General features: G+C 44.9%; 1 protein-coding gene across 1 annotated transcript in view; it reads left to right on the top strand.

Annotated features, from left to right (window-relative positions):
• Window positions 1-11,417, top strand: part of ARHGAP23 (Rho GTPase activating protein 23) — a 389,525-nt gene extending 378,108 nt beyond the window's left edge. The window contains 3 exon segments of the mRNA XM_029573609.1: window positions 9,189-9,220; window positions 9,556-10,495; window positions 10,498-11,417. Of these exon segments, the coding sequence (XP_029429469.1) occupies window positions 9,189-9,220; window positions 9,556-10,495; window positions 10,498-10,991 (1,466 nt within the window). The 3' untranslated portion in view covers window positions 10,992-11,417.
• The last annotated feature ends 1,002 nt before the right edge of the window (window positions 11,418-12,419 follow it).

The following is a 12,419-nucleotide window of genomic DNA, read 5'->3' as shown; positions in this document are numbered from 1 at the left end:
GCCAAACTCTGGACAAACTGTTTATACTTGAACATGACTATTGACAGTCAACTAGTCATGCTTCCAACCAACTGGGAAACACTGAGCTAAGCAAAAAAGTTAACATCAACTAATCTTAGGGGCTGAATATGTCACTTACCAGTCTTTGAAGGAATTAAAGGACTTACATATAAACAAACCTTTTCCATCAGAAAAAAATCAGCAGAACCAGAGGTCACGAGCTGAGGCTCCAGGGAGGAAGACTAAGAACCAATGTCAGGAAGTATTTCTTCATGGAAAGGGTGGTGGATGCCTGGAATGCCCTTCCGGAGGAAGTGGTGAAGTCTAAAACTGTGAAGGACTTCAAAGGGGCGTGGGATAAACACTGTGGATCCATCAAGTCTAGAGGGCGTGAATAAAGAAGAGGCAGCAAAACACTGCACAGAGCGGCAGTAGCCACAGAGGCATTCACGGAGCGGGATGCCAATGGTTGGTGTTCCACCTTCACAGAGCGGAAGGATGGAGGGCTGCCATCTCCAAAAACAACAACAACAACAAAAAAAAAAAAAACAAAAAAAAAAAAAACAGGGGTGGGTAAGAGTATGGGGCAGGGGTGTGGCCTGCTTGTTGCAGCGGTTGCTATCCCTAATTGAGCTGGATCTTCACTTGGATGCAGATATGGCGCTGCTCTCTACATTGGTGGTGGGGTGGAGGGGAATTAGGGTTGGAGGGTACTGGAAGCCAATAGTAACAGGTGGGAGAGAGAAAAAGGAAAAAAAAAAAAGGATAAAGTTCGTAGCTTGCTGGGCAGACTGGATGGGCCATTTGGTCTTCTTCTGCCATAATTTCTATGTTTCTATGTTTCCATGTAAATGCACACTCTTCCTTGTCTGCATATAAAAGACGAACTAAAAGCAAACAAGCAGCCCAAGGTGGGTTGTAGATTGGCCTGCCTTCCTTAGAAGAAAGGAAATTATCAGGTAAGTAGTAATTTCTCCTTCCTCTGCACTCATGCAGACCAAGCCACACCAGTGGGTTGTACCAAACCTATTCCTGAAAAGGGTGGGATGCTCCTGCGGTCCCATCAACACCGCACATGCAAAAGCCACATCCTCCTGAGCCCTAATGTCCAAGTGGTAAGGCTTGGAGAAAGTGTGTAAGGAGGACCACGAACTGCTTGGCAAATCTCGACAGAAGACTACAACTGAAACTCTGCCCTAGTGGAATGTACCTTGACCTGGCTAGGTAAAGGGAGATCTGCATCCACATAGGCAACCATGATGACTTTTTTCACCCAATGTGCTATAGTTGTCCGCATCGCTGATTCACCTTGTTTACTTCCACTTGGAGCACAAACAGTCGATCAGACTTCCTGAAAGAGCGAGTAACTTTCAAATACTGCATCAGATGCCACTTGACATTCAAGGCAAGCAACATATGATAATTACGCTCATCTCTATCCTTGCCCAGCGTAGGCAGGAAACAGACTAATTCAAATGAAATTCCGAAACTACTTTCGGCCAAAAGGAAGATACAGTCCTAAGTTGTACCACCCCCAGAGACATTCATAGAAACTGCTTACGCAAGAAAGAACTTGTAGCTCGGAGACCCGCCTTGTTTAACAGATTGACACGAGAAAAACTTTTTTCAAGGTGAGCAGCCACAAAGAGACCACACAGTGGCCGAAATGTAGGCGTGGCCCAAAAACGCAAAATCAGATCCCAAGAGGTACCTGGAACCACAAGGGAGGATATAGATGCTTAACTCCCTTCAAAACTCTGGACACATCGGGATGGGAAGACAAGTTTGCACCATTGACTTGCCCCCTACAGCAATCTAGAGCTGCTACCTGCACCTTCAGAGTGTTTAGGGCCAAACCTTTAACCAAGCCCTCCTGCAAAAATTCCAATATCAGTGGAATTTTAACTTTGAGCAGAAAAGAACCTCGCTTCTCACACCAGCTCTCGAACACTCTCCAAACTTTTATCATAAGCTAGAGATGTAGAAAATTGCCTAGCCCGGAGCAGGAAGAATAACCACGCGTTAGCAATCAAGCCGTCTCAAGGACCGAATTGTAGGACAAAACCGACTCAGATCGATGTGCAGTATGAGCCCCTGATGCAGTATATACTTCCTGAGTGGTAGTCTGAGAGGATCATCCACCTGTAAGGATCATGCCTTTCAGGGACAATCCGGAGCCACCAGAAGTACCGGTTTGGTCTGACTTGCAATCTTCTGAATGACCTTGCCTATCATTGGCCATGGCAGGAAGGCATACAAAACCCCACTCTGCGGCCAAATGAGAGCATCGATGCCCAGTGCTCTCGGATCCCTTCTGCGACTTAAGAACTGTAATACCTTCCCGTTGCTGGAGGTTGCCAATAAATCCAGGTACGGCTTTTTTAAAACCTCTGGGTGCAGGCCCCACCCTCTTTGACAAACAATTGCCCCCCACCCCCAACCCTTGCTCACTCTCCCAAACCTTTCCTGGACTTACCAAATTAGCTCTGGTGGTCTAACATAGTATGACAGCAAAAAAAGACCAACTGGTCCATCCGGTCTGCCCAGCAAGTTTCTTATTGTAGTAACTGCCACTCCATGCAGGTTACTCCCATGCCTTATATTAAGGGTAGTAATATTTGCAATCAAAACTAAGCATTGTCAAACCCATAAACAAAATTACTACTAGCTACATTTTTACCGGGTTAGCAGCCTTCTTGAAAATTCACACTGCTGCTTGATATGCTTTGGACTTGGCCATAGAAGCAGTCCTGCACTTTTTCCCTAATATCTGCATATCAGTACCCCAGACCATAAAAATCGGGGCCCAGCATTGGCTGTCTGAATCTAATTCCCCTGTTTTCCCCCACCGTTAAAGCAGAGATCAATGTTGCACTTGCTTCAAAAGCATTAAGGCTAACTGATTAAGCGTAGTAAACCCCATGCCTTCTGTTAGTGATAGTAGCTGCCGCTCCAAACTCTAGCCATGGGGGATCCGCAGTGTTTATGCCCTTTTGAATTTGTTTACTATTTTCATCCTCACCACCTCTTCCAGAAGGGCATTCCAGATATCCACCACCTTCTCCATGAAGAAATATTTCTTGATGTTGGTTCTGAGTTCTTTCCCCCTGGAGTTTCATTTCATGACCCCTAGTTCTTCAGTTTCTTTTCCAATGGAAAAGATTCAAAATTTGTGCATCATTAAAATCTTTGAGGCATCTGAAAGTTAGTATCATATCTCCCCTGCACCTCTTGTCTTCCAGGATATACATGTTTAGATTCTTAAGGCTCTCATCGTAAATCTTCTGATTCAAACCCCACACCATTTCAGTCGCCCTCCTCTGGACTGCCTCCATCCTGTCTCTATCCTTTTGAGATGCGGTCTCCAGAACTGAACTCAGTACTCCAGGTGAGGTCTTACCAAGGACTTGTACAAGGACATTTTTCCTGCTGGTTATTCCTCTCTCTGTGTAGCCCAGAATTCTTCTAGGGTTAGCTATCACCTTATCACATTGTTTTGCCACCTGTTGTACTCATGGCGGGTCGCCGAGGCTGGAGAGTCCCCGTCACTCCCAATGCCGGTGCAGGGCCTCCAGCATGCAGGTCGTCACCGGCTCCACCCTCAGCTGCTTCCTGCTCTAGGCGCGCACACACGCCTTCTGCTAAAATGTAAAGGGCCCGCGGCGGGAAGTCGTCTCCGGCCCTCCCCACTGACATCAGAATCTCTCCACTATTTAATCCCTTAGCAGACGTCCCTTCAACGATTTGGCAACAAGTCTGCTTCACTTGTTGGAGTCTTCTGAGCTGCATTGGTGCCTTCCAAGTCCTATTCCTGCCTTCCAAGTCCCATTCCTGCTCCAGCTCCCATCCTTTGGTTCCAACGGACGGATCTTCTGGCTTCTGACCTAGGACTGGATTTCGGTGATTTCTCTGGCTTCGACCTCGGACTGGCTATCGGTGACTCTCTGGCTTCTGACTGGCTTTTGGTGATTCTTTTGGCTTCGACCTCGGACTGGCTATCAATGACTCTCTGGCTTCTGACTCTGGACTGGCTATCAGCGACCCTCTGGCTTCCGATCCTAGACTGACTTCGGATGACTCTTCCAACTGTGAATCTACCGTCTTTGCAGGGACCCACCTAAGACCAGCTGGCCCTACGTACCCAAAGGCTCAACCCGCAGGGAACGGGGCAGGTATTGGTGAAGCTCCAGCCGGCCCCTGTGTCAGCTCGGCCTTGCCTCCCGACAGTGGGGACCTGCAGGAGTTCGCCCTCTCAGGTAGCGCCTACTCCCCCTCGGGCAAAGGATCCACATCCTCGTCCGTCAGCACAACACCACCTTCAGATCACCAGACCATAACACCCTGAGTTCCCTGTCCCAGACCATGCACATTAGTCTTTCATCCCATATCACATCCGACTCTTTTGGATTACCACTCCCCAGATGCATGACTCTGCACTCCTTGGCATTAAATCCCAGCTGCCAAATCTTTGACCACTCTTCAAGTTTTCTTAAATCACTTTTCATTCTCTCTACTCATTCAGGCATGTCCAAGCTATGACAGATCTTAGTATCAGCCACAAACAGACAAACTTTACTTTCTATCCTTTTTGCAATGTCGCTTTCAAAGGTATTGACTAGAACCAGACCCAAAACCGATCCCCGTGGCACTCCATTTAACACCATTCTCTCTTCAGAGTAGATTCCATTTACCATTACACACTGTCTCCTGTCAGTCAACCAGTTTTTAATCCATTCCACCATCTTGTCGCCCACTCCCTGACTTCTCATTTTATTCACAAGCCTCCTATTTGGGACCGTATCAAAAGCTTTGTTGAAATCCAAGTAAATCACATTGTGTGCTCTTCCTTCATCCAATTTTCTAGTCACCCAATCAACAAAATCAATCAGATTTGTCTGACAGGACCTGCCCCTCGTGAATCCATGCTGCCTCAGGTCCAGCAACTTACCAGGTTGTAGATAGTTCATTATCCTTTCTTTCAGCAGAGTCTCCATTAATATTCCCACCACAAAGGTGAGGCTAACCAACATGCAGTTTCCAGCCTCCTCTCTGCTACCACTTTTGTGAAGCAGGACCACAACTACTCTTCCCCAATTTCATGGAATTCTTGTTTCCAGGGACCTATTGACCAGCAGACCAGGGCTTTCAGCCAGTACATCTCTGAGCATCCATAGTATCCTGGGATGAACCTCATCCAGCCTCATGGACTTGCCACTTTCAGTTTTCCTAGCCCTTCCCATACATTCTCTTCTGTAAAAGGAGTTGTATCTACTCCATCTTCATCTTCAGTCTTGTCAACCAGCAGTGGTCCTTCTCCAGAGTGTTCTTTAGTGAATACTGAAGTATTTCTTTTATATTTCTACCATATCTGTGTCTGTCTCTACACATTGCTCCTTGTCACATTTCAATTTCACTATATTACTTGGACCTTTCTCTTTTCTGTGATATATCTGAAAAATGTTTTGTTACCTCTCTTTATCTCTTTGGCAATCCTTTCTTCCGCTTGACCTTTTACTTTTTTGATTTCTTTCTTTGTCTCCTCAGCAGGTATTCTTTCCTGTGTTTCTCTTGTTCATATCCTTTATACTTCCTGAATGCTGCTCTTTAAGCCTTTATTTTTTCATCCATCTCCTTTAAGAACCAAATCGGTTTCTTTTTCCTTTGTACTTTTGTTTACTTTTCAAACATATAGATTTGTTGCCTTTGTAATAGCTCTTTTTAATTTGGCCCACTGTTATTCCACCTCACCCATTTTTTCGTAGTCTTTTAGTTCGTTCTTCAGGTACATCCCAATTTTGTCAAATTCTGTACAGTGGGCCCTTAAGTTACGACCAACTTTTCCGGTTTTGAGTTACAAACAAATTTCTGGTTATGACCAAAATGTTGGGGGGAGAGAGACAGACAGACAGACAGACAGACAGACAGACTAGCCATAATCCTTTCATACTAGGTAGGTATTTATACCCCTATATGAGGCCCACCTAGTTACTCGAGGTGAGGTGTAGGTATTAGTGTAGGGGATAGGGGCCACTTTGACATGCAGAGTGTGACGTACGAACAGAACAGTGCACTCTTGTGAAGATTTGATGACCTTCGTAGTGAGGAAACTCACCCAAAGATGAGATTTGTGCAATGTTCTTTCAACCTAGCTTGATGTTACTCAGGTAGAGAGTCCATATGCAGATATCGTAAAGGAACTGGTGGAGGAACACTCAGAGGAATTGTTTACAGAGGAACTTCAGCAACTTCTGGCTGAGCAAGAGAGAATGGCAGTCTGGTAGGCTAGGCACATTTTATAACATTTTGGTGAGTACACTAGGAAATTATTGGTGTTTCTGGTAATTACAGACATTATACAACCATTTTTTTATTATAGAAATGGTTAGAAATGGATAGGTAAGGGGTGCTTTTGGGAGGTTTGGAACGCATTATGGGTATTTCTATTATTTCCTATGGAAAAAATAGTCTTGACTTACACAACTTGAGTTCCAACCAGCCCTCTGGAACCAATTGAGTTTGTAAGTCAAGGGTCCACTGTATTTTTTAGATTTTTGTGTGACTTCTCTGTATCTTATTGGCAATATCAAACCATACCGACTGATGCTCAGATGGGCACCTGTCAGGACTTTAGAGACATTATCCCCATTAGTGAGCTCTAGGTTGAGTATCACACCCTCTCCATGGACTGAAGGTGGCCCTGAGAGCCCCATAGGCTCTAGACTCAGTGGCAGCCATTTTCCAAAATATTGCTAGCTAGCCAGCCTGTAGCTTTCATTTGCTCTATCATGTGACAGGGGAAGCTACTGCCATTTTGGAAAATGGTCCCTGCTGAGTCCAAAGCGCAGGGGGCACTCTGGACCCCACTAGACCACCAGGGCTACCTTCTTCATAAGTTTGGGAGGAGGGGTTGGAAGTGTAGGCTAGGGTTGAGGGCCAGCCTCTGGGGGTGTGTACATTTTTATCAAAGGGAAGTTATTGGGGGGGGGCCTACATCGGGGGGTTTAAAAAAAAGAAAAAGCTTTTTTACAAGTTCAGCCTCCTCCAGAGGTTGGGGGGGGGGAGCCAAGGCTCCCGGAGTCTTTGACACATTTTTTGGGGGGAAATGGTATTAATCAAGCCTGATCAACTCCTCTAAGTTATGGAGATCATCATGTGGCCACCCTTGTATGGAATTTGCAAAGGAATGCTACGGCATTTTTTCCAGTGGTAAAATTCCTAAGGGTTTATAGAGCCATGGTCTCAAGTAAATGACGCCCTAAGTTAGTTACCTTGGCTGCACATATGGCTGCCAGAGCTCCTTCACAGCTGCTGCTCCGAGTTAGTCACAGCCAATGCTCAGTGCACACACTCCTGTCTCACTCAGCCTGGGGATAAGATGACTGGAAGAACTCAAAGGAGGAGGCTGGGGAGGGGGGAGGGAAGACGAGGAGGTGCACTGTGTGCGCTGCATAAAGAGGGGCCTAGCTACCTATGCCGTGCATGCTTTCCATGGATTACCATACTCTAGGGCTCATGCTGTAGGTAGGAAGAGGAGCATGCATGATTACATATGCTCTTAGAAAGGAGTTCCTACAGGTTTAAGAGCCATCAGGTCTGAAGGCAAACTGGTTGGGAAACACTGCTCTAATGGGGGAGGAGGAGATAACTTTGGCATATCAAATTCTCCCCACATTTTCTGTAGAAGGAGGAATTGCAAGTGAAGAACAATACAATTCTGGGACCAGAATTGGCATTTTCAATGGTGAAGACTGTTCTCCTGTGTCAGAGGTTTCGCAAGATTATTTCCAGTCTTTTTGGCCTGCTCGGCCCTAAAGGAAAAACATTAGTGCTGAGATTTGTGTGCTGACAAGGTATTGGCACCTGTACTAGCCAATAGCTTTGGCTTACTCTCTGTGCCAAAGAGAGACTCTGTAAATGGTGTCAGTTTCTGCACTGATGTAATTTCTGTGCCATGTGCCTCTGAATGCTTCTTGTATTTTACCAAGTCAGTGATCTTTAGCATCAGAGTGTGGGAGTTACTTGTATTCTTTGATGCTGAAGAGTGCAACTTACCTCCTCCTTTACTGGATAGGGAATGGCGCTTGGACAGAGACTGTACCAAATCCTGGCTCTGAGCATGAGACAACTTTGCCTTCTTTACTTGGGCGATGGTTCCTCTGCAGATGTAGGCTTTTTCCTCTTTGCAGAAGATAAGCAGTAAGGTGATTCTCAAAAGTCACAGCATATGTAGTTGCTGGATCTTCTGACCCTGGGATCCATGCAGGCACAGTGAGCACAATTTAGCACAGAATGTGAAGATCCAAAGCATCTCACACAGCAACAATGGAAGTCGGTCAATGAAATCTTCTTAGAGCATTTAGGACATCTCTTGAAGCTCAACTTCAAATCTGACATTACAAAAAATATTGAACTCAATCTTAAAAAAAAGGAAATTTTGACAAATGCCTAAAAATGAAACTTAAAAAAAAAAAAAGTTAAAAAATAATTCTAATGCAAAAAGCAGAGCCACTGAAAACTTTTTTCAAGAGCACAAATGTACGTCTTCACAAAAGCAGAGAGAAAAGACTTAGGAGACTCACTCAGCAAATGACTGCATGAGAAGAGCTGAGAGAGGTTTTCCGTCTTGGTGCTGTTAGATAATGTCACCCACTTGTGTGGCTGAGTTTATCCTGCTTATCCATGACAAAAGACAAGAACTGAAATAGTTTAGTACAATAACCAGCTAGAATGGTATGTGAAACAGTTCAAATGTAGCTGTTTCTGGCAGAAAGACTCACTAGTACTGTTAAGTCCAGGGTGAGCTGATTCTGCATACCCCACAGAATAATTTATAACTGTGGTGTTGTGAAAGCAGTTTGCTTATAAAGAAGCTTCCTTTATCTGCTAATGCACATACATTGCAGCATTGTATATGGTCCTCTCACAGCATGCACGTTTCGTCATGGCAGTACATGTACATTCACACCAGCACCTGATTCCAAACAAGGGTTGCATACATAGAAGTGCTTACTTTCCAGCTTATCTGTTTCTCGCATGGCTAGAGATCCACTGGTTGGTAGTTTCAGGACTAGGGCTGGACTTACATTTTACTAAAATCATAAACCTGCCATTTGTTCTAATACTGCAGTCTTCTCCTAGGTGACTCTCACAGCATCCTCTAATCTTTGCTTTTCCTCTTATGATTACAGATTCAACCAATAGCGACTCAGCTAAATCTAAGGTGAGCACCCAATTATTATGCCAACCTTTTACCCCAGGAGCAGCAGACAGATTAGGCAAGCTCACCCACTAGAAGGGATTCTTTATACAAAGGAGTGACACAATGCAGTATTTTGCCAATAGAGATAATCATGCTTACAGTGCTAAATAACAAAATGATTGCCTGATATGGGGAGGTAGACATACATTAAAGAAAAATACTGATGCAGGAATTTAGTGGCTCATGTTAAGAGTAATTTTGTTCAGTGCTTCAGAACTGGCTACAACTGTAGAGTAGGATTTTTCATTACTTATTTGAACTCTTTATACTCATTTTGTATGTATCTTTTCTTGTAGACCAAGGAACTACTGAGCATACCCTTCATGGCAGTAGTGAACCGCAAGAAAATGAAACGGCAGGAGGTGAAGTGCTTTCCAAGCAGCACAGATGATGACTCAGAACATGAGACTGCAAACAGAGACAGTGTGAGAGTGAAAGAGACCCAGGGAGAGCATTGTCATGGGGCTATGGAGGAACAGCTGAACAATGTGATAGCATTGGGTTACAGAAACCAAGGCATGAAGGGCAAAGGTGGCACCTGTTGGGAAGCTGACATTCAGAACCAGCAACACCCTGCTGCTGTAGCAGCTGAGATGCAAACTGTGGTCCAAGAAGGGGGCGGGCAAATGAACTTGAAGATAAGAGACATGAGTTCTGAAGAGATGGAGGTTATAACTGAAATTCACACTGCAACTTGTAGCTCACAAGAGAAAATGAGGGACAGGCTCTGCCAGTCTTCGGCCATGTCACAGGAGGACAGAATCCATGCTGATACACGATCTATAGTTTCGGGATATTCCACACTATCCACCATCGACCGCAGCATCTGCTCCGAGGTCCACTCAGTGGCTGAAAGTCGTGGGGATGAGGCAGATGATGAGCAGAGTGAAAACAGTCACTTGGAGACAGACACTGAAAGTGGGTTTGCTTCCCATTTCTTGCCAGAGAAGTCTATGTTGGGAGTCCTGCATAGTAAATACAGGCAAGAGAGAGGCACCGGGTCGCATAGCGAGAGGGGCTCTGACGGTAAAGCACATGGCCAGCACCATTCCTTCAGTTCCCATCGGCTGATCAAATGTGACACCCTAGCCCGCCTGAAACTATCACGGGTAAAAGCAGAAAGCAGTGCCTTGGACAGTGCTGATGCAGCCCCTTCTGCTCAGATGCCGGGGGTGCTCCAAGTCTCAGACTCCCTTAAACACCCAGTACCAATGCAAAGCAGCTCAGCCAGGGCCTCATGCAGCTCAAACTGCGCCTGAAAACCTCTGCTGATGACATGTTTGGAGTTGGTTTGAGGAAACCAAACTCTCCAGAGACAAGACGGAAAAAGAAGGCCTGGAGGAGGCACACCGTAGTGGTACAGAGCAGCCTGACAGATTTTAATTTTAATGAATGGAAAGAGCATATGGGAGAAACAGGGGAGCCAAAAGATGTCCAAGTGCCTGTTGGCCTCCTTAGCTGCAGTATTGTACCCGCTGGAGATGCCTTCTCACTAGAATCAGGCAATAAAAAACCAGAAGGGTTAAAGGACCCCATTTTTCACAGAGACTGTAAGGATTCTGGTCTTAGTAGTCTGGAATCCATTAAGACAAGACCCTTTTCTTCAACATTAGCAAATGCAGCAGCACTGAATTCCCCTCTGCCCAATGACCAGGACAGCGAGGGCAATCCCATAACAGTAAGCCAGGCATCCAAACACACAGCTTCCTTGCAATTCCATCAGTATCTGTAACCTACCTGCTTCTCACATTTCTTAAGGTCAAGTCCATATGCTTTACTTAGTTTGCTTATTTAAACAGTTATCTGAGCTTTGCTTCTGAGATGGCCTTGGCACATCATGCTTTATTCAGAGAGGCACACCCTCTCTGCTTGCATGGAGGAGATACTGGATATATCCCAGCTTTGGAATAGGGTGGCTCCTGTAGGCTTCCAGTGATCCACAAGAGCTGCATCTCTCATGTAGTCTGGTCTTGGCATGGACACACCAGTTTTTGTATTCACTTCTGCCATCCTCATGATGTAGAGTTACAATGATATTATACTACCCCCCTGACTGGAATTTCTTGGAGCAACTTTGTTAGCTTGTGAATATAATTTATTAACTTTGCATTTGTTTGTATTTTATGGTGCTTAATATATTCTTGATTTATTTAAAAACTTTGTCCGTGAAGCCATCCTTTTATTTGTCTGAAAAAAAGGGAACAGCAGTATTTGTAAGGGTAGGGCAGGGCTGTGTACCAAATTGCCCCAGCTTTGTAAAGTAAGGCCATCTTCCTCTAAGTAGGGACTGGCTGTGGACCAGGTTTTCAGTTTGAGACCATGGCTAGGTAGGGGAAGAGGTGCTTCCTAGCATGTGCAACTGGTTTACAACTCCAATTGGGTCAGCACCAGGGCATTATTCTACCTGTAAAACTACTCAAGCAATCTCAACCACCATTTCTAATGATTTAAATGAGTGAAGGTGGTCACTTAATAGTGCACTTTTTTCTCTGTATTTAAGGTGGGAACTCTCTTTATTATTGGCCTTTCTTCAGATTTGTGATCAGCTTTAAGTAAGGCTACACTGTTCAACTTTTTTTCTAACAGTGCCTGTGAGAGACAAATGGCTGTGCCTTCTCTTTTAAACTAGATCTCAGGAGGCCCTCCAGGATTCTAGCTGGACTTGTAGACAGCTACAAATCCTTGCAGGTTTCTATTTCTCTCACCAGGAAGAAAAACAATTGTGACTGGCTATGCCCCCCCCTCCTATGCTGAAAAACACTCAGCTCCCTTGCTTCCTGATAAATTAGAACTATAAACCCCACCGGGGCAAATTGCTGTTGGGTGGTATGGAATCATATTAGCCATGTAAAGTTGAATTCTTTGAGGATATACTACATGATAAATGTGTCTCAAGGACTGCAAATGCTGCAACTTTGCATAGGTGCGCACACTTTGGGTCTGTGTCAATAAACATGGATGTGTATGAAATTGTTTACTCTCATAATGGAGGAATGGTTTTGTTTAGAAGGCAGAAACCATTCAGATCAGCAAGAGGAAGGATAACTTTCTTTTCCAGTCTTTCTACAGAAGCCATAGAAACATGATGGCAGAAAAAGACCATATGGCCCTTCTAGTCTGCCCATCTGTCCAATTAATTTTACCCTTACAATTCCCATCA

Source organism: Rhinatrema bivittatum, chromosome 12, assembly GCF_901001135.1.
Source record: "Rhinatrema bivittatum chromosome 12, aRhiBiv1.1, whole genome shotgun sequence".
Lineage (NCBI taxonomy): Eukaryota > Metazoa > Chordata > Amphibia > Gymnophiona > Rhinatrematidae > Rhinatrema > Rhinatrema bivittatum.
The sequence above is the reverse complement of the archived record's forward strand: the minus strand, read 5'-3'. Positions and strand labels throughout refer to the sequence as shown.